At 53.6% G+C, this 22,500-nt stretch overlaps 1 protein-coding gene across 1 annotated transcript in view; it reads right to left on the reverse strand.

Moving 5' to 3' along the window:
• Positions 1-3,860: 3,860 nt before the first annotated feature.
• sash1a (SAM and SH3 domain containing 1a) overlaps positions 3,861-22,500 on the reverse strand; it is a gene marked incomplete at both ends in the record, with an annotated part of 103,677 nt that continues 85,037 nt past the window's right edge. Inside the window, 12 exons of the mRNA XM_084454115.1 lie at positions 3,861-4,121; positions 4,748-4,879; positions 7,423-8,489; positions 11,122-11,250; positions 11,521-11,671; positions 14,021-14,230; positions 15,272-15,441; positions 16,209-16,344; positions 17,580-17,723; positions 18,014-18,088; positions 20,218-21,212; positions 21,914-22,046. Of these exons, the coding sequence (XP_084310241.1) occupies positions 3,861-4,121; positions 4,748-4,879; positions 7,423-8,489; positions 11,122-11,250; positions 11,521-11,671; positions 14,021-14,230; positions 15,272-15,441; positions 16,209-16,344; positions 17,580-17,723; positions 18,014-18,088; positions 20,218-21,212; positions 21,914-22,046 (3,603 nt within the window). The remainder of the gene's footprint in view (positions 4,122-4,747; positions 4,880-7,422; positions 8,490-11,121; positions 11,251-11,520; positions 11,672-14,020; positions 14,231-15,271; positions 15,442-16,208; positions 16,345-17,579; positions 17,724-18,013; positions 18,089-20,217; positions 21,213-21,913; positions 22,047-22,500) is intronic.

Below are 22,500 nucleotides of genomic sequence, written 5' to 3' on the forward strand. Positions count from 1 at the left end.
ATCATTTGTACACGTATATTTTACAATACATACTGTAGCATTTCACTGGCTAGAACAATATGCAGCAAGGTATTGCTATTTGTATAGTACAGCTAATAATTACAGTCGATATGAAAAGCACAAAATAAGTTACTTAAATACCAATTACATATACAGAATGTGCAACTTTTGTTAATCATTTCATATATGTAATTAAGATTTTTTTTGTAAGACTGCAAAAACAAATGGGAAGTCAGTAACTGGAGCAGGTTAATTCATGAATGACTAATTACAATTTGTACATTGACTTGGCACTGGGAACTCAATACTAAGATAACTCAATACCAGCATCATCCATTCAAACCCTTTACATTACCTGAAAACAAATGTCCTTCTGTGGACTGTGGAAAAAAATCTAGCCAATTTCGCTTGAAAAACATCTTGATTTACTTTCTAAAGTGCATTTACAGTGACAGTATTTTATTTTATTAATCTTTACAAAATACACCTTCAACATCGGGTCTTTTCCTAGCAAAGCCCTCCTAATAGATCCATCTCCGGCTACTTAGCCAGAGCACCACTATGATTGAAGAGGAAAGGCATCACAACTCCTAGCAAGTGTACACTGCAAAAGCACCCTCTAGTACACACCACTGTCACACTTTTATTTTGAAATCCCAGGGCCAGGAGTAAAGAGGTATGACTTGAGTTCTTCGCCCATGACCTTTTGACCTCCAAGCAGTAACCCAGGTGATCTGAACCTTCCGAGCAAACCAGCAGTGAGTCCTCCACCTGTCGTCCGCGGGTCCCTTCCTTGTCCAAGATCAGACGTGAGTCTCCAGATGTTATCGTGTCTCCCCGAACAGCTGGACCCTCCTCCTCCCTGAACAGCTGGACCCCCTCCTCCCTGAACAGCTGGACCCCCCCCCCCTCCTCCCTGAACAGCTGGACCCCCTCCTCCCTGAACAGCTGGACCCCCTCCTCCCTGAACAGCTGGACCCCCCTCCTCCTCCCTGAACAGCTGGACCCCCCTCCTCCCTGAACAGCTGGACCCCCCTCCTCTCTGAACAGCTGGACCCCCTCCTCTCTGAACAGCTGGACCCCCCTCCTCCCTGAACAGCTGGACCCCCCTCCTCCCTGAACAGCTGGACCCCCCTCCTCCCTGAACAGCTGGACCCCCCTCCTCCCTGAACAGCTGGACCCCCCTCCTCCCTGAACAGCTGGCCCCCCCTCCTCCCTGAACAGCTGGACCCCCTCCTCCCCGAACAGCTGGACCCCCTCCTCCCTGAACAGCTGACCCCCCTCCTCCCTGAACAGCTGGACCCCCTCCTCCCTGAACAGCTGGACCCCCCTCCTCCCTGAACAGCTGGACCCCCTCCTCCCTGAACAGCTGGACCCCCCCCCCTCCTCCCTGAACAGCTGGACCCCCTCCTCCCCGAACAGCTGGACCCCCTCCTCCCTGAACAGCTGGACCCCCCTCCTCCCTGAACAGCTGGACCCCCTCCTCCCTGAACAGCTGGACCCCCCCCCCTCCTCCCTGAACAGCTGGACCCCCTCCTCCCCGAACAGCTGGACCCCCTCCTCCCTGAACAGCTGGACCCCCCTCCTCCCTGAACAGCTGGACCCCCTCCTCCCTGAACAGCTGGACCCCCCTCCTCCTCCCTGAACAGCTGGACCCCCCTCCTCCCTGAACAGCTGGACCCCCCTCCTCCCTGAACAGCTGGACCCCCCTCCTCCCTGAACAGCTGGACCCCCTCCTCCCTGAACAGCTGGACCCCCCTCCTCCCTGAACAGATGGACCCCCTCCTCCCTGAACAGCTGGACCCCCCTCCTCTCTGAACAGCTGGACCCCCTCCTCCCTGAACAGGATGCTGGAGGACTGGGGCTCCTCCAGTCTCAGTGGTCTGGAGAGCAGAGTGGACTAGACTAGACTAGGCTACTGTAGGCTGGGCTGGACTGTAGCTGTTTTGGGCTGGACTGGACTAGGCTGTTCTGTCCTGGGATGGGCTAGGCTGGACTGGACTAGGCTGTTCTGTCCTGGGATGGGCTAAGATGGACTGGACTAGGCTGTTCTGTTCTGGGATGGGCTAAGATGGACTGGACTAGGCTGTTCTGTTCTGGGATGGGCTAAGATGGACTGGACTAGGCTGTTCTGTTCTGGGATGGGCTAGGCTGTTCTGGGATGGGCTAGGCTGGACTGGACTAGGCTGTTCTGTTCTGGGATGGGCTAGGCTGTTCTGGGATGGGCTAGGCTGGACTGGACTAGGCTGTTCTGTTCTGGGATGGGCTAAGATGGACTGGACTAGGCTGTTCTGGGATGGTCTAAGATGAACTGGACTAGGCTGTTCTGGGATGGGCTAAGATGGACTGGACTAGGCTGTTCTGGGATGGGCTAAGATGGACTGGACTAGGCTGTTCTGTTCTGGGATGGGCTAGGCTGTTCTGGGATGGGCTAAGATGGACTGGACTAGGCTGTTCTGGGATGGGCTAAGCTGGACTGGACTAGGCTGTTCTGTTCTGGGATGGGCTAGGCTGTTCTGGGATGGGCTAAAATGGACTGGATTAGGCTGTTCTGGGATGGGCTAGGCTGGACTGGACTAGGCTGTTCTGGGATGGGCTAAGATGGAGATTCACATGTGCTTCACAACACTGCAGTGACCACACCAGCTGCCAGGATACTTGGCTAGTCAGTTAGGAGTATATGAATATTCATATATATATTTACATATATATATTCAAATCTTCCTGTTCAGTCATCACATAAAGATAAGGCAAATTAAAATGAGCCTGGATACAAACAGTATCTGCCAAAAAAAAAAAAGAAGCTGGTCTCCCATGAACGATTACTGGAGTTGTAACCGAACGTCAGACACTAGATTACATGCACCCCACATATGATTTGAAATCTGACATACAGTATAATAATAATTATCATCATCATCAGAAATATAAATCCATATCGACAGCTGTCTCCATAGTTACGGTGACTGAGTTGGCCTCAAAATGAGACCTTGACATTCACAAAGCAGACATAACGAATAAACACTTGGAACATACACCATCACTTTGAAATGAGAAGAAACGCTATCTGTACACTACAACGACGCCAACGTGGGAGAAGTAACATCGTCCAATCCCAGCAGAGAGCCTGGTTTGCCCATGTCATTCATTTCCTGCTTTTACAGTATATTTAGTCGATTTAAACCCCAAGCCAATGAAATAATGCTTTAGCTGTAGCATTTAGCATGGCTTGGATTAACAGTGAACTTTGCAGATTAAAAGAAATCGCTTTGGCCAAGCTATATCTTCCAACAACTCTCCAAACACTTTGTCTCGCGCCAAAGATGGAAACAGCACTTATGAAACACAGGAAAACATCTATAAAGTCTTTCGTTATAAAAATCCAACGTTAAAAAGAGAGTGTGCTATCTTTCCTTAAAGGCAGTTCTCAGTCATGTTGTTTTAAGACCACACGGTTGTCTCCAAACAGAGCCCCTCCCTCCCAGAGAGAGTCTCGAGTCTGTTTTCAAAGGCATCTGATATCTATCTGTTCTTGGCAGTCTGAACAATCTCACGGTAAACAGTACAGAAAGAGAGAGGGAGAGAGAGAAGAGAGAGAGAGAGGAGAGAGAGAGAGAGATTGATAAAAAGAGGGAGCTAAAACAGAAGAACTGCTCCTAAGTCTCAAGCGTGACTGCAGTCTGTCCCGTTATCCAATCAGAAGACTCGATGAAAGATGGAGGCTGTGCTATTGGTCGCTTGCGCATTCAGCCCTGCGTCCGGTTCGGCGCTCAACTGTGCTTTCTTGTCTGACCAGTCCGCTAGCAGTGAAACCGTCCTAGCGACCCGGCGCCGGCCTGTTAGCGGTCAGGCCGGCAGAGTTACGACGTGGCGTCTCTGTGCGTGGTGACCGACCGCGCCTCGTTGGCCAGCGTGCGGGCGTGCCTCTCGTCCCGCACGCCCGCCTCCCACGCGTCGCTCTCCGTCAGCGCGGAGACGCGCCCCAGCGTGTCGTAGCCCGCCGCCGCCAGGGGCGTGGCGTACATGGGCAGGCCGATGGACACCAGCCAATCGGAGACGGTGCTGACGTGTCCCGGGGAGAGGGGCTTCCGGCACATCTCTGTCAGGCCTCCGAACGGGATCTGAGGAGGACAGGAAACAGGAAACAGGAAGCGTTAGGACCTTTATGGTTTCACCTGGCCTGTTCCCTAGACGTGCTAGACTACTCAAAGGAGCGAAGGGTGTAGAATACGTGAACTATGTGTTTCAAATAAGTACCTCTTAAGTTAGTGCCACAAATAAGTACCTGTTAAGTTAGTGCCAACGTGGGACTCGAACCTACGACTCACGGCCATGCGGTGGTGTAGTGTAGTGTGTAGTAGTGTGTAGTGTAGTGTGTAGTGTAGTGGGGTCTGCCGGGGGGACTCACGGCCATGCGGTGGTGTGGTGTAGTGTAGTGTAGTGTAGTGTGTAGTGTAGTGTAGTGTAGTGTAGTGTGTAGTGTAGTGTAGTGGGGTCTGCCGGGGGGACTCACGGCCATGCAGTGGTGTGGTGTAGTGTAGTGTAGTGTGTAGTGTGTAGTGTGTAGTGTAGTCTGCCGGGGGGACTCACGGCCATGCGGTGGTGTGGTGTAGTGTAGTGTGTAGTGTAGTGTGTAGTGTGTAGTGTAGTGGGGTCTGCCGGGGGGACTCACGGCCATGCGGTGGTGTTGTGTAGTGTGTAGTAGTGTGTAGTGTAGTGTGTAGTGTAGTCTGCTGGGGGAACTCACAGCCATGCGGTGGTCCTTGCGGAGCTGCTTGACGCGGACGTGGTCCATGTTGGACGCCACCTCCTTCACCGGCTGATGAAGCTCCTCAGAGTAGCGCTGCACCAGGGCCTGGGGGATACCACACCGACCATGCTACACCAGGAACCAGGGAGAGAGAGGGGGGGAGAGGGAGGGAGGGGGGGGAAGAACCAGGGAGAGAGAGAGAGAGAGAGAGAGAGAGAGGGAGAGAGAGAGAGAGGGGGGGGAGAGAGAGAGGGAGATGAGAGAGAGGGGGGGGGGGAGAGAGAGAGGGAGATGAGAGAGAGAGTGGAGAAGGTTGGTCAGTGAAGAGACGAGGACACATTCAAATATGCACTCACGCATTTCTGCACGCACACACACACACACACACACACACACACACGCACACACACACACGCACACACACACACACACACACACGTCTGGATGAGAGACAAGACGCCTTGCCCCTACCCTACCCCCCCCCATCTGGAGTGGATCCCGGTCGCTAGGCAGACAAACGTTAAAAAAACACACACACACACACACACAATCAACACCAGCTGTGCATTCTCCCGCTCGTCCACGATTACCATGTTGACTTCTCCTGCGTCTCCAATCAAAACATTCATAAACGGCCCGTGAAAAGACTGAGTCAGAGACAGGCAGACGGGAGATTGGCTCTTGACTACGGTCACATTGTTTTGTCAACAGGGGCCGCCCGTTTGGAAGCGGTTCGGAGGCGGGGGGGGGGGCTGACGTAGGGTCTCTTTATGTGCTCGTTGGGGGATTACGAGTGCAGGAGAGGGGCACGGCCGCCGGTTTACGGCCATATGAAGCAGACTAATGATGTCGAATAACGAGTCTGAACACTGGGAGAAAAAGGAAAACAAGCAGGCTGTCGGATGGACTGGGATGAGAAGAGGAAAGGAGGAGGAGGGGATTGTGAGGAGAGGTTTATCTATCAGTCCTGCTGGCGCTGGGAGAGACATGGAGAATCTGCTGCAGCTCCACTCCAACGCTGCGTTTTGCTTTCATGTAAATGTTTCTCACCTCTGCCCTCATATTGGTGTGTGAGTGTGTCTGAGAGAGAGTGTGTGTGCGAGAGAGAGAGTGTGTGTGAGTGTGTGTGTGTGCGTGTGAGAGTGTGTGTGCATGTGTGTGAGTGTGCTTGCGTGAGTGTGTGCGCACGTGTGTGTGTGTGTGTGTGTGTGTGAGAGAGAGAGAAAGATAGAGTGTGTGCATGTGTGTGAGTGTGTGTGGTTGTGCGGGTGGGTGTGTGCGCGTGTGAGAGTATGTGGGTGGGTGTGTGCGCGTGTGAGAGTGTGTGTGTGTGGTTGTGCGGGTGGGTGTGTGCTCGTGTGTGTGTGTGTGTGTGTGGTTAACCTGGCAGTGTTAACCATGTCAGAGGGGCCCGGCCCCAGGGTCTGGCCCGTGGGTGAGTGTTTAACAGGCCGCTGACTTCAGTGAGCTTCAGCCTGTAAACTTAACACACCGCAGCCAAGCCACAGCTACACTCTGCCCACTGGACACACACACACACACACACACACACACACACACACACACACACACACACACTCACACACACACACACACACACACACACACACACACACACACACACACACACACACACACACACACACACAATATTTCTCTCGTTTCAACGCAGTGTGGATACTGAGGCCAGGCACTGCTATTGTTGGCATACATGTAGTGTAGCAGGGAGTCAGTTGAGAGAACACAGGATGCTGTGCAGTTCTGACTCTAGTACGACGTGTCACGACCAAAACCTCAAAACCTCAACCCCCCCCCCGCCCCTCACATCCAGGTCATTTCCTGTCTCTTTTTGCACTTCCAGTATTTATCGTGCCTGATGGGAAACCACTCTTGGCGTGAAGGTAAAGATGTCGTTTGTGGTGACGGGATGTGGTTTCTCACTTGCATCAATATACACCTGCACAATCTCGCTAAACGCTTGCATAATCTCGCTATACGCTTGCATAATCTTGCACAATCTCGCTAAACGCTTGCACAATCTCGCTATACGCTTGCATAATCTTGCACAATCTCGCTATACGCTTGCACAATCTCACTATACGCTTGCACAATCTCGCTATACGCTTGCATTGCACAATCTCACTATATGCTTGCACAATCTCACTATATGCTTGCATAATCTCACTATACGCTTGCATAATCTCGCTATACGCTTGCATAATCTCGCTATACGCTTGCATAATCTCACTATACACTGGCATTATCTGACTATACACTAGCATAATATCACTATACACTAGCATAATATACTATACACTTGAATAATCTTGCTATAAATTTGCATAATGTCACTATACAGTACACTTGCATACTCTCACTATAGACCTACACAATTTGACTATACACTTGCATAATCTGACTAAACACTTGCATAATCTGACTATACACTTGCATAATCTTACTATAGTTTAGTTTATTTGACAGTAGTTAAAATACATGATAGAGCAAATCATGCATCATAAAAATATCAAAGATGGCACAAAAAAAGACTCATTTCCATTATGGTCCTTGGTCTCGGCAAATAGTAATAAAAGTATACACGTGCGTAATCTCACTTGTGAAGGAACGTCAGTGGGAACAAGGGGTCGTGTGTGAGAGCGCCAGCGACTGACCTTATCTGAGTAGGGCTCCTCGGTCAGGTCGATGCCCTCGGACTCCAGCCTCTGCTCCAGCACGGTGAGCAGGTCCACCGCCATCTTGGCGTGGGACGCCTTCCTCGCCACCGCCGCCTTGCCGCCGCCGGGCAGGTCGGACAGCCAGGGGGGCGGCGCCGCCGGGGCGGAGTCGGGGTCTTCAGCGGCGCCGGGGGAGGGGCTGGCGGGGGTGCTGGGGGTCTTGGCGGGCAGGGCGGGGGCGCTGGGGGCGGGGCTGCCGCCGCTGCTGACCGGACTCGGGGTGTGGGAGCGGGTGAGGGAGTGGGTGGGGGACGGGGAGGAGGGCGTGGAGAGCGGGGGAGGAGTGTGGCGCAGCCCGTTGGCCAGGCGCTCCTTGGATTTCTTGGCGGGCACGGGCGGGGGCACGGGGGGCTTTCTGGGGTGAGTCCGGACGCTCTGCTCCCTGGCGGGGGAAGGCTCGGGGGGGCTGGGGGTGGGGCTGGACAGGGGCTCCGCAGCCTGGGGGGCGGGGCTGGGGGGCCAGAGGGGCAGCTGGGAGGGCACGGCGGGACGACTAAACCGCTTCGGGCTGACCGCAGGAGCGCCGTTGCGAGCCGGCGACCCCGTGTTCCCGCGCACCAGCGGGGGCTTCGCCGGGCCGCCGCCGCCCGGCCTCGGGGCGGCGCCCTTGTCGGGCTTGACCTCCAGGGCGGGGTCCTTCTTCCGGTCGAAGGCCTGCTCCCAGCGGAGGTCCCCCAGGGAGCGGGAGCGCTTCCAGGCCGGGGCGTCGTCTCCCCCTCCCCCGCCGCCGGGCGGGGCCTGCTGCGGCGTGGGTCCGTCCAGGTCCTCGCAGCTGCGGCTGGCGGGGATGAGGGCGTGGCGGTGGCCCTTCCTGAGCCCCAGCAGGCTGAAGCCCCGCAGCGCCGGCTTGAGGAAGAAGCCCTTGGGGAACTTGCGCTCCCTCTTGGCGTGCTGCTGCTGCTGCTGCAGGGCCTCGGTGGACCGGGTCATGGGGAGCGTGGGGTAGTCCGGCGACGGCAGACCCCCCGACGAACGGCCGGAGCGGGACGTCTTCCGGCTCTTGCCTGAAACACAGCGGACAGACACCCACCACCCTTGCTTGATTCCGGAGCTGGAGGAAACACTTGGCTTTGCCCCGACACCGCTGACGGGTGGGCGGGACTTCGCTGTGTGCGTCGCGCTCGGAAGATGACCGACACGTTTTTTCTCTCGGCTCGATAGAAACCATACTGTTATTGTTGTTGAGGTTTAAATTAAAAACGTTAAACTTGGATTCATGTAAGCCTACTGAGACATACAGACCCAGGCCGCATTAGCGCAGGGTCAAACTGAACACTTTGTTAGCTAAGAGAAGCCAAACTGAGGTGACCAGCAGGCCATTGCAAACTCCTGATCCAGGTTGTGATTCGTCTGTCAAAACAGGAATTGGGACCAGTGTGTCTCACAACACAATAACAAGAAGCTTAGGCCGTCATCGCTCTAACAGCTTACAGTCAGCTGGGCTCCGCTGCCCCACATCATTAACCCACGCATCATTAATAATTTTACAGCATTGCGGACTACGGTCTTTGATGTGCTTTGAGTTATCGCTTCATAATATTAATTTGAGAGGGAGATTTCATTAAGAGGCCGAGATTGCAGTTGATGTGGTGTTTTAATGTGCTGGCTATTGACGTGGGCCGGCGAGGACTTCTGGTTTTTCATTAAGCTGACCGCTATCCAAGGCCAACTACCACACAGTGTTCTGAATATAAAACGATGTTGATGTTGAAAAGTCGGAATGGGTGAAAGGTCAGGTATTGATCATGGAATCGGGCATCTCTCTAAAACAATCAATAGTCATACATTCACTCATCGATTCCTAAGAAATTATGACTATGCAGTTCATCAAACACGGACCATAACTCATATATATTCCGCCAATTCACATGATGATTGATATATTCTGCTTGTTCATTCGTGATGGAATTGACATTCTAATGTAAATGATCATCACTATACAAAACAACTCACCCTTGTCGATAAATAATATTGATTGTATGATGATGAATAGAATTTTCAATCTGATATGGATTTGTGGGGGGGTTGGTATCAGATATTAAAAATGAAATGGTACATTTCACCATCTGAACTTAGACCGTGCTGGATGAACAGGACTGTGGATGTGAACGTAGTATGAGGCAGAAGATGCATGGCTTGGAAACGGCATAGAATGGACAAGTAAGAGAAGAGTTTATTAATCAGTGCAGAAATAGAGTTGATTAAAAATGCAGAATGTACACTGAGAGAATGTTATGCCGCTAGTGAGGAATGAGAGAATGTTATGCCGCTAGTGAGGAATGTTATCTAGGGTGGAGGAGAGAGACAGAGAAAAGAAAGACATGAAATAAGTCAAGCAGGCCAGAGTCCTTCAGTCACCAGTGGTTTATTCCACAAACTCAAAGATTGCACATTATTTTATTTTCTATACTGTATGACACTCTCTCACACACACACACACACGCACGCACGCACGCACAGAACAAGTGTGAACCACTGGCAGACACAAAGAGAGTTATGACGAGAGAAGTTATGGCAATGTTATGGTTTATGAGGTCTGAAGCTACTAGACTACTCCACAGTAGCTGGAAACAATACAGTACGAGACTATGTGTAGTCACCTACACAAGTCCTTTAAAATCTCACAAACATAGCTTATCTAAATGCACTCCCATAATCCTGAAGAGTTACTTAAGAGTCCGTTATTTAGGCACGTACGATCATTTGTGCAACATAGTCACTATTGCCGTAAACACGATTAAAGTTACAAGCGGACATCTTATGGGGCGAGAATGCACGGCAAACGGGGGAGGGTGCATCCAATCACATCAACCCCCCCAGAAGCCCCGATCACAGCGTTTTTCCTTTCTAGACCGGGACGACTCTAAGCCACTCCCCTTTGGAACCCCTACCCCTACCCTAATTGGGCGGTCGCGTAATATTCTACGGGCTCCCGCCGTGCCGTGACACCTTTCAGCAGAAATACTCTCTGAGCGAGCAGTGCTCCGTCTGGCAGTCCTGTAACAGGAGCGCCTCGGCGGGCGGAGGAGGGGGGCCGGCGCCGGGGGGTCCGTAGGGGCCCCGGGGGGGGAGCTGCTCGGTGAGCGGGCTCAGACTCGGCGGAGGAGCTCCGAGCCTACGGCCGGGGCCGTCTCTGTCCCCGTGGGGGCCCCCCGTGACTGCGGGGTGGACTAGGCCTAGAGGGGGCCCGGGGGCTAGGGCGCTCCCCTTTAGGATCGGGCTCCGGCAGTGGTGACAGAGAAGGCCTGGAGATGGACAGAGAGAGAGAGGCGGAGAAAGAGTGGAGCGAGAGAGAAAAAGAAACGAAAGAATGTGAGTGAGTGAGTGAGTGAGTGAGAGAAAGAAGAGATTATCTCTCGCTGTGAAGCAGGAAGAAGCAAGGGAGTGGGTGGGTGGAGGAGAGGAGCAGAACGATGCAGATATGGCAGAGAGCGGAGCGGTTGACTGGCTGGCGCTGGTCCAGTGGAGCGCAGATGGGTTAGGAAGCTTATACATGGCAGAGGAGATGCAGGATGAGGCCCAGAGAGAAGGGGATGGGCCACAGTCACTAGCGCTAGGCTAGGCCCAGGCTAGGGCCAGGCAAATCCCATTAGCATTCCGCTAGGGCTAGGCTAGGCTAAGCTAGGCTATCATTACCATTCTCCAGGTTCTCATTGCTCTCATAGCATCCAGAGTCACGCGGGGAGTCCCCCACCAGGTTGTGGCCCTCGGACAGCAGCTTCTCTTGGGAGCCTGACAGGCCACCGCGCTCCGGGTCACTGCTGCCTGGAGAGAGAGAGAGAGAGAGAGAGAGAGAGAGAGAGACACACACACACACACACACACACACACACACACACACACACACACACACACACACACACACACACAACTCGTGTGGTCAGAAACATACTGAGTCAACCTCAGTACTCAAACTGATCAGGGCTGCGAGACAGATCGGAAATGTGTGTGTGTTGGAACATTGGGTGGGTAGTGACTAGCAAGCCTGCACACGTGTGTGTGTGTGTGTGTGTGTGTGTGTGTGTGTGTACTCACTGTCATACTCCTGCAGCAGCTCCACGGCGGTGAGCAGCACAGCCCTCTGTTGAGGGTCTTTGATGTTCAGCTCGTCCAGGTCCTCCTCCTCCAGCAGCTTGAAGGTGTCCAGGTCCTCGTAGCCGTTGAACAGGAAGGTGGGCATGTGCTCCTGCGGGGAGGGGGTGGGGGTGAGGGGTTACTTAGGTTGAGGTGTACTCGGTTAAGATGGCGTCCATCGGGACCGGGGGGAATCGAATGCATGGAACTCATCACATATGCCAAGAGAACTGGATATGCTAGCTTGAAAGCTAACGTTAGCTACCTGGCTTGCACTAAATTGAGCCCAAAAAAAAGTCAGATCTGATCACACAAAAAACAGTCAATTGCAATACAAATGCCTGTACAATAATTATAAAATAAATGAATTTGACACATTTATAAATAACAATGTAGACATGAATCCAGTCGGAAGGCAATGTTCCACTGTCGTTACCATCGACTGTCATCCATTCAGTGTTCAAGGAGTGAGGGTGGGCAGGACAGAGCGAGTATGGAAGACAGGCTGACTCGCAAAAAAAAAAAAAGTTTTAGACACGTATTGCGAAAACCTTTTTACAAGGAAGTCTGTCTTCAAGGCTAGGACAGAAGTACCATCATGCCTATGACCAGACCAGATCCTTCAAGAGTTACCCTCAGGTACAGTAGTGCAGTCGGGAATTACAGATCAAACACATCTTAACCAACTTGACTGCCAGCTACAACAAGCTGTTTAGACTGTGAGAGGCTAGTGAAAAACTCTTATGTTTCTTTGTACAGTATCGCGCAGCCTTCATAGTAGTCTTTAACAGGGCGCGTTACAACGGAAAAATGCTGACGTGCAGAGATGTGAAAGTGAAACGTCAGATTGTGAGCCAGACTAGTGGTTGAAGTTACGGTAGAGGCAGGGTGGGGATGACAGTGATGAGGGTGACCCTCCCTCCCTAACCCACCCTGGAACCACATGAGACGAGGCTAGGCTACACACACACACACACGCACGCACACACACCCACCCCCACACACACAAAAACACACACTCACCCACCCCCACACACAAACACACACACACACACACACACACACACACAAACACTCACCCACCCCCACACAAACACACACACACACATACACACACACACAGTCATTACAATCCGTGGAGCTACAATATCACACACAGTAGTGGAATAGAACAAAAAAAAAGTCCCCAGAAAGCCCTCTGGTCCAGAATTGCAGGCTAGCTCTGTCCAGAACAGTCACCGCAAACAACATCAACTTCAACCAATTATAATTGTCCGCCACTTAAACCAATCATAATTGTCCGCCACTTAAACCGTGGAAAGTGGTTGGGCGCTTTCTAAGTTTGTTTGACCCGCGCGTCTCGGGGGCAGAACACACAGACATGGTGTCACCACGGAGACCGTTCATTAACATGCCTGTTTCCTTTTCTGTCGCGGAGATCACAGTGATCCGCCGCTGCCGGGTCGACCCCGAGGAGGGCGACGCGGAACCCGGCCGGAACCGCGCAGGGCTGCTATCTTCGTCTGCCCGCCAAATACACCCCGCCAGATTAGAAGGCAAAAACCAAGCGACGTTTAGAAAGCGACGCCCGTTAAGATGTAATCTCGCTGGACTTCATCCTTGTTACTCGTCCGGTGACTTCCTGTCGAGACCACGTCGACTCTTGACTGGCGTCTCGGAGGCGGCGTTCGCATTTCGACACGCAGACAGAAACTTCGATCAAATAAACAAAGTGGGTCAAATCCAAACATACACATGTCTGAAATATAAGTTTTATAACGGGCTTGACGCGATGCAGACGCTGCCAACCGGAGCACACCTGAGGTGAAACAGGAAAGCCTGTCCACGCGCTGAGCCGTGGGTAATGAGGGGTTCTGGGAATGTGTGTTTAGTCTAGCACTCCCACTCCTGAACGCGGGACTACGTATGTGCTGACGGACATAGCATAGGCACCCTGGCGCATATGGGCCGTCGGGACACGCAGGAGGCCTTGAGGGATAAAACGCAGCCTGTGCCAGCGCGGGCGACCGTGACGTACGGTTAACACCGCCCCGTTCTTGAGGAGGAGAGAGCGGGCCTTGAGGCCCAGCGTGGTCTCTAATCTTGGGAGCTCCACCGGGGCTGGGATCGCCCACCTACGGGCCAGACTGCCTGGGGGAGCTCGCCTGGCCAGCTGGGCCGGGTTAGGGAAAGGCTGGATACTCCGGGCTTAATTTAGGGTTGGCTAAGGTGTGATAGGGAGTGACAATGAGGGAGGTATGGGTGTGTGTATACATTACAAGTGTGCGTGTGTGTGCATACATTACATGTGTGTGTGTGTGTGTGTGTACATTACAAGTGTGTGTGTGCGCGTGTGTGTACATTACAAGTGTGCGTGTGTGTACATTACATGTGTGTGTGTACATTACAAGTGTGTGTGTGTGTGCGCGCACGCATGTATACAAGCATGTAAACAGTTTACCTTGAGGTTGATGCGCTCCAGCAGCTCCTCCACCGAGGTGGGCTTGGGGGGCCGCCCCTTCCTCCTCCTCCTCACCGAGCGCTTGGGCTTCTCCTCCTCCTCGCTCAGCACGTCCACGTAGATGAACTTGAAGGTGCCCACCTTGTTGTTGAGCAGGCCCATCCAGGTGCCCATGGGCGGCTTGCTGATGATGTCGATCACGTCGCCTCTCTGGAAGAACCAGGGGGGAGAAGGTGGGTGAGCGCTGACCGAACGAGGTTAAGAGATGGGGAGAGAGAGAGCTGAGTCAAGAGAGATCAGGAGAGAGAGCTGAGCCAAGAGAGATCAGGAGAGAGAGCTGGCCAAGAGAGATCAGGAGAGAGAGCTGGCCAAGAGAGATCAGGAGAGAGAGCTGGCCAAGAGAGATCAGGAGAGAGAGCTGGCCAAGAGAGATCAGGAGAGAGCTGAGAGAGAGATCAGGAGAGAGAGCTGGCCAAGAGAGATCAGGAGAGAGAGAGCTGGCCAAGAGAGATCAGGAGAGAGAGCTGGCCAAGAGAGATCGGGAGAGAGAGCTGGCCAAGAGAGATCAGGAGAGAGAGCTGAGAGAGAGATCGGGAGAGAGAGCTGAGCCAAGAGAGATCGGGAGAGAGAGCTGGCCAAGAGAGATCAGGAGAGAGAGCTGAGAGAGAGATCGGGAGAGAGAGCTGAGCCAAGAGAGATCGGGAGAGAGAGCTGGCCAAGAGAGATGGCTGCATAGGACGGAGCAGACAGTCAGGAGACCGCATTTCATCAGGTGTGTGTGTGTGTCTGTTTACATTATCACACTACTTTTCTGTAGCATAGGGACTACAGTGTGTGTGTGTGTGTGTGTTTACTGTGTGTGTGTGTGTGTGTGTGTTTACTGTGTGTGTGTGTGTCTGTTTACATTATCACACTACTTTTCTGTAGCATAGGGACTACTGTGTGTGTGTGTGTGTGTTTACTGTGTGTGTGTGTGTGTGTTTACTTTCAGTACTTCAGTTTGAGCAAGTCTGTATCATAGGGACTACTCTATATGTTAGTATGTGTGTGCATTAGTGTGTTGGTTTGTGTGTGTGTGTGTGTGTGTGTGTACAGTACGTTTATACTATCCTGTTACCTTCAGTCTGAGTGAGTCTGAATCACATGAACTACTCTGTGTGTTAGTATGTGTGTGTGTGTGTGTGTGTGTGTGTTAGTATGTGTGTGTGTCTGTATGTATGTGTGTGTGTGAGTGTGTGTGTGTGTGTGTACCTTCAGTTTGAGGGAGTCAGAGTCGTAGGGGCTGGGTGTGAAGTCTGTGTGCACGCGGGCGCGGCCGCAGAACGGTCCTCTGTAGGGGGGCTCCTCGTCATCGCCGTCCTCAGACTTCACGCTCTCCCGGTTGCTGGCCGACGAGTCCGTGGTGCTGACCGTCTGACCGCCTGGAACGACCACGACCACAATATGACCACAACACGACCACACCATGACCACACTACGACCACAACATGACCACAACACGACCGCAACATGACCACAACACGACCGCAACATGACCACAACACGACCACAACATGACCACAACACGACCACAACATGACCACAACACGACCGCAACATGACCACAACACGACCACAACACGACCACGACATGACCACAACATGACCACAACATGACCACAACACGACCACAACATGACCACAACATGACCACAACACGACCACAACATGACCACAACACGACCACAACACGACCACGACATGACCACAACATGACCACAACATGACCACAACACGACCGCAACACGACTGCAACACGACCACACCATGCACCACGACCATACCATAACCACGCCATGACCACACAATGACCACACAATGACCACACCACGACCACGTCATGACCACGACATGACCACACTACAACCACAACATGACCACACCACGACCACACGCTCAAGGATAGAGATATAGGCCACATAGAAGATGTATGCAAATGCTATCAAGTCAAAGGCTGTTGTAATGTAACAGTGTGGTGATAGCGCCCCCTTGTGCCTAAACTCAGTCGCTGCAGCTTGTATAACCGCTTCCATAGTGATAACATCTCTCTCCTGCTGCTGTATGCGCACACACATGCACACGCATGCAAACACACACGCACACACACACACACACACACAGACACAGACACACACACACACACACTTACTCATGGAGCTCTGTCCGCTGAGGGAGCTGCGGAGGCTCTCCACGGACCCCCCCGCCTTCAGCTTGGGAGTCTTCTCCAGGGAGTCTGAGTCTGGCTGGGAGGACTGGGGGGAGCTGGGGGTCCCGTCTGGACTGGACTGGAGAGAGAAGAGGAGGAGAGAGAGGAGGAGGGGGGGGGGGGGAGGAGAGAGAGAGGAGGAGGAGAGAGAGGAGGAGGGGAGAGAGAGGAGGAGAGAGGAGGAGGAGAGAGAGAGAGGAGGAGGGGAGAGAGGAGAGAGAGAGAGGAGGGAAGAGGAGGAGGAGGGGAGAGGAGAAGGAGAGAGAGAGAGGAGGAGAGAGAGGAGGAGGGGAGAGAGGAGGAGGAGAGAGGAGGAGGAGAGAGAGGGGAGGGAGAGAGAGCAGAAGAGAGAGAGGAGGAGGAGAAAGGGATGGGAGAGAGAGAGGAGGGGGAGAGAGAAGGGTGGAAAGAGGGGAGGAGGGTGGAGAGAGGGATAAAGAGAGAGAGGAGGATGGAGGGAGAGAGAGATGGGGGAGAGGGAGGTTGTGGAGAGGTAGAGGAAGAGAAGACAGAAACAGAGGAGGGGGGGGTGAATGAAAGGTAGGAGGAGGAAGAGAAACAAAAAAAGAGCTGCCGTCAGCATCAAAACCAGACGCTCTAATCCACAGCAACATTTACCTCCTTTCCTCATCTTCAGTACTACTGGGTCGACAGCGGCTGTACCACACCCGGCCACTAGATGGCACTGTGGCCTGCAGAATAGCAGCCTGACTCCCGGTGGAGGCGGTAGGCGGTAGTTTGTCTGCCGTTTCCATGCGCAACACACAATCATGACTCAGCAGCACGCCCTTTCTGGGTCGGTGTAGCCGGGGCCACCGTGACGGTGATTACTTCTCTCCGAGGGGGCGTGTTTGGACCCGAGGTCTAAAGGGCGACGCCCCACCCCGGCGCCGGACACGCCAACGCCAGGGCCTCTGAACACGGCCAGTGTGGATGGGACTGTTCGTCCGCAAGTGTGAGTTTGAACGCTGTGTGGATGAGCCAGTGTACACACACAAACGCGCGCACACACACACACACACAGTGCCGTCTCGGTGTGCTGGCGTGCCCTGAGTGCATGAGGTCAGTGCACGGCGAATCACACACACTCCGCCCTGCACACTGGCCGCCGGAACGACGTGGGAGGACAGCTGAGCGACGGCCAGCCAGCTGTGTGTGTGTGTGTGTGTGTGTGTGTGTGTGTGTGTGTGTGCAAGCTGGATGTTTCCTCTGTAACCAACACAAACACTTCCACCCCCTGAACCATAGTAGCTTGAGTCCGTGTGTGTGTGTGTGTGTGTGTGTGTGTGTGTGTGTGTGTGTGTGTGCGCCTACCTGTTCAGACACTGAGCTGTTGTACTTCTTTGACATGCGTTTCCTCATGGTCTCCTTGACGGACTTGACCTTCTTGCCCAGGGAGATACGAGAGGTGGTGGGAGACTTGACCACCTCCCGATAGATAGCATCCTGGTCCTTACTCTGGAGGGAGAGAGGGAGAGAGAGAGAGAGAGGGGGGGGGGAGAGGGAGAGAGAGAGGGGGGGGGGGAGACAGAGAGAGAGAGAGGGAGAGAGAGAGAGGGGGGGAGAGAGAGAGAGAGAGAGAGACGGAGAGAGAGAGAGGGAGAGGGGGGGGGAGAGACGGAGAGAGAGAGGGAGGAGGGAGAGAGAGAGAGAGAGAGAGAGAGAGAGAGAGAGAGAGTTTGAGTACACTGGGAGTCCGGTTTGGCCCCTGCACCCCCACAGCCCACAGACAACCAATCAGAACTTACATTGGGATCCGACCCCGAGTTGACCACATGCAGCGAGCGGTTGGACAGGTCGAATCCTCCGAAACTACACGTCCTCTGAGGGGGGGGGAGGGAGGGAGAGAGAGAGAGAGAGAGAGAGAGAGAGAGAGAGAGAGAGAGAGAGAGAGAGGAGGAGGCGGGAGTCAGAATGAGTTTGACTCCGATTCAAATGACATCAACTCCACATCTGTGCCCAGAGAGTCAGATTACAAATGATTCATGCTTGGCACAACAATGGCAGCCGAGCGGCTCATGGCCGTATGTATGGATAATGTATGGAGTCGCTGAGTGATTCGGATACGTGTGTAAATGCGCTGTGCGTTATGTAATGGTATGAGGCCATATGAGACGCAGGCGGGAGGGATGAGGTAATAAGTCGTTCATATGGAGACCTCGTTAAGCGCGTTAGTTGCACAGTCATCGTTAAGGCAGCGCTTGGCTCGTTAGCCGATCCGTGGAGAATCAGAGCAACTGTTATCTCACGAGGGGATTATTCATTTGAAGCTGTCAGCCATGGAGAGACTAGGCAGAAGATATGTGAAATTATTCGGTTAGATGTGGTTTAAGATGGAATACATTAGTGGTTTTCTCATTATTAGTGTCTTTATTAGTATAGAAATCACTATACCCAACCCAAGTATACTGCAGTGCAGTATTAACTTGTGGTTGATTATTAGAGTGGGTTATTTAGTAGGGGAACACACACACACATCAGACCGCATCACACAGGGCTGTGGTGACATCAGAGCACATTTCACACAGATCGTTGGGAAAAAACATTTTTTAAGACCAGTTTATCTTTAGAATCATAGTCGTGGGGGGATGGGGGGTCTTCACAGAGAGTAAAGGGGCTTTGAGGAATACGAGGCTGCTTATCTTGTCTCTGTCTCTCTTAACTTGATTTGGGAGGGGGAGAGAAGTGAGATTAGGCCGGCCGGTCACGAGAGTGTGAGGGAGGGGCGTGGGTCATCTTATCGCTGAACTGCCTTTGACCTGACCCACTACTCTCTGTCTCTCTCTTTCTTACACACACACACGCACCCACACACCTGCACACACACACGCACACACAGCTAGAGGTATCTGTAATTGAATCTGCCCGTAGCTTGGCAGGTTATCTCTACTAATCGACAATGTTCCAGAACCCTCCGGGAACCCCTGCATGTTTATTTAGTTAGCAGTTTTGTGTTACCGCTAGTCACTTAGCGTTTTATTTCGTTAGCGGCGTTATTAAGCGACTACGTCCAAGGCCGCCGCCACCGTCGTCGTCGTTCGGAGCCCGAGAGCCGGCGGCGTGATTGAAGAGGTGTCCACCGAGGAGGCTGGAGATGGCGGCGCTGTGGTGATGGTCGATGGGATGGCCATGCACTCTGAAAAACGCTCTGTCAACGTCAAAAAGACTGACGGAGAAAAAATGAAACAGAAAATTCCACCGGGCAAAAAAAAAAGAACCATCGAACTGAACGACTGAATGGATGGACTTGGGAAAAAGAAGAAAAAAAATGATAGATGAACATGTCCATTGATGTGAGAAGTCAAAGCCGGGACTCGGGGGCGTCTTCAGGGCTGCAGAATAGCTTTGTTCACTTCCTGGTTCGCCTCACTGCTTTCATCAACGCGGCGGCGCCGTATCTTTCATTTCAACGCGTTTCTGCTGACTTGACACCTCAACTCAGCTGCACTACCGCACAAATACAAATATGACCCAGTGAAGCCACGTCAGGAAATATATATATATATATACTTTACATGTCTTTTCTGCTTGACTAACATTCAGAGGCTATTCCTTCCAGCAGGGGAGAGAGAGAGAGAGGGAAGATATTCTCTCTCCTCCACTAGGTTCTGCGCTGTGCCCGGTGACGTTTCTAAAAACCCTGTCACGCAAACCGCCTACTGCCTCGCATCTTAACCTCTCGACGAGGGTACGGACAACTCCATTAACATCTTACACCTTACATAAAATCGAAATCTACAGAACGACACCGAGGGCTTCCATTTTAAGGGTCATGAGACGTTCCGTGGACGTCCGCCCCGTCTTTCACGGTGCGCTAACCCAAAGCTAGCGTGACCCCGCCCCCGCGACCCTGCCTCTGTAGCGTAGCGAGCTATTCTGCAGCCTGGAAGCCGCCCGTGTCCTCCCGGCCAGACGGGGGCGCCGTTCCCTGTTTTGTTTTTTTCCAACTCACGGACTTCTGCTGGATGCGCAGCAGCACGCGCCTGGTGCAGCGGTCCACGCTGGCCGCCCACTTCCTGTCCGCCTCGCCGCCGTCCTCCTCCAGCAGGCAGCGGCGCTCGGCGCGGCCCAGCGTGACCGGACGCACCAGCTGCGCCCAGCTGAGGTGGCCGTGGAGGCTGCGCTCCACCACGTAGGTGATGTTCAGCTCGCTGACCGCCGCGCGCCCGCGCAGGCGCCGCGACGGGAATGCCCACCCCCCGGCGCCGCTGCCGCCGAACCCGCCCTTGGCCTTGGCCGGGTCGCAGCGGGCGGGGGAGGGGGACGGCGAGGAGGCGGGTAAGGGTGGGGCCTTGGCGTTGGCGCGGGAGCGCTGGTAGAGGAGGTGCTTGGTGGAGTAGGCGTAGTTGGGGTCGGGCCTCTTGTGCGTCCAGCCCCCGTGGTGGGGGTGATGCTGCAGTTGCCGGGCGGATTTGGGGCTGCCCGGCAGGGGGGCCTCGTCCAGGGAGGCCAGGAGGCGGGACTGGGCGTGGTGAGGCCGGGGGCGGGGCTTGGTGAGGCCGTAGAAGGCGTACAGGCTCTCGTTGCTACTTACCCCGTGGGAGATGGAGCTGAGCGCCTTGCGCATCTCGCCCTCCGTCGTGGAGCGCGCCGCCTTGCCGTCGTCCTCGCCGCCGCCCTCCAGCTCCGAGAAGGACGAGCCGCTGCCGGCCGCCCCGACGGCGCCGCCGCCGCCGCCAAGACCCCCGGACCCGCCGGCGGGGGGTCTCCTGGGTGGCCGGATCAGGCCGTGGGCGCTGGACGACTTGCTGAAGGTCTTGACCAGCTTGTGGCCGGACCAGGTGTCCAGGCTGCTGGAGGACGGAGAGGTGGTCAGGCTGTCCGTGTCCCCGTCCAGGGAGAGCTGGTCCTGGGCCGCCGGCGGAGCGGGCGGGGTCTTCTTCAGGACGCCCGTGTACAGCGCCGCGTTGTCCTCGCAGGTGGGCGACGCCTCCAGGCTCAGGGAGTCTACGGCGAGAGGAGAGGGACATCATAGTATTATCATCACTTTCAAGACAAACGACTTGATTTCAAAACGACAAATACAGTTTTTCAGGTCGAATGGGGAGAGCTTGATCAGTAACAGATGTACAGACCATAAATAATCATATTTTGACTGAATGATACATTACTAGAACTTGCATCAGTCACAGTGAAATTTTGCTGCCGGCTCGGATTATGCTACGGATAAACTAATACTTAATTCCAAATTTAATTTTAAGTTACAAATATACAAATTACGGAAAATTAAAAAAACAAAAAAACTAATTAACACTATTTACACAATAAGTACCCTTTCTATACATGGATTATGTACGTGCTATATATGGATATGAATCAATACACGTCTTCTATGTAATGATATGCATTTCATTGGTTTCGCAGGAAGCCCTGCGACCCCATTCAGTACCGACTTTCGCGATCAGGCCTTCCCACCCATAGATATGCCCCGCCCATCTAACCAGGGCTAGCGTCTCTCATTTGCCGCTACGACCTGTCACTCTTCCAATTCTGACCCGTCGATACGCCCTCAGAACACCAGCTTGGGCAGCGAAGTGGTACAGACTCTATTATGTAGTACACAGAGCGCAGAGACTCAACGTAATATCTGGAGAGAGACTAGAGTCTAGAGACTAGAGTGAGTCTGGAGAGACTAGATCTTCCGGTACCTTCCGAGCCGTGCCTCTTGCCCTCGTCGACCTTGATGAGCTTCTTGCGGACGCGGCGCGTGGAGTTGACCAGCTTGTGGAGCCGCTTGAACTTCACTGAGTCCTCCTGCTCGTCATCAGACTGCTCACGAGACTGGAGGAGAGAGAGAGAGAGGGGGGGAGAGAGAGAGAGAGAGAGAGAGAGGGGGGGAGGGAGAGAGAAAGGGGGGGGGGAGAGGGAGAGAGAGAGAGAGAGGGGGGGGAGGGAGAGAGAGAGGGGGGGAGGGAGAGAGAGACAGACAGAGAGAGAGGGGGGGGGAGGGAGAGAGAGACAGACAGAGAGAGAAGTGGGAGAGAGAGAGAGAGAGAGACAGACAGACAGAGAGAGAGGTGGGAGGGAGGGTGAGAGAGAGACAGAGAGATGGAGAGAGAGAGAGAGAGGTGGGAGGGAGAGAGAGATGGAGAGGGAGACAGAGAGATGGAGAGAGAGAGAGAGAGGTGGGAGGGAGAGAGAGATGGAGAGGGAGACAGAGAGATGGAGAGAGAGAGAGAGAGGTGAGATGGAGGGAGGGAGAGATGGAGACAGAGAAAGGGAGAGAGACACAGAG

This window comes from Borostomias antarcticus (assembly GCF_949987555.1).
Source record: "Borostomias antarcticus genome assembly, chromosome: 19".
In the NCBI taxonomy this organism is placed as follows: domain Eukaryota; kingdom Metazoa; phylum Chordata; class Actinopteri; order Stomiiformes; family Stomiidae; genus Borostomias; species Borostomias antarcticus.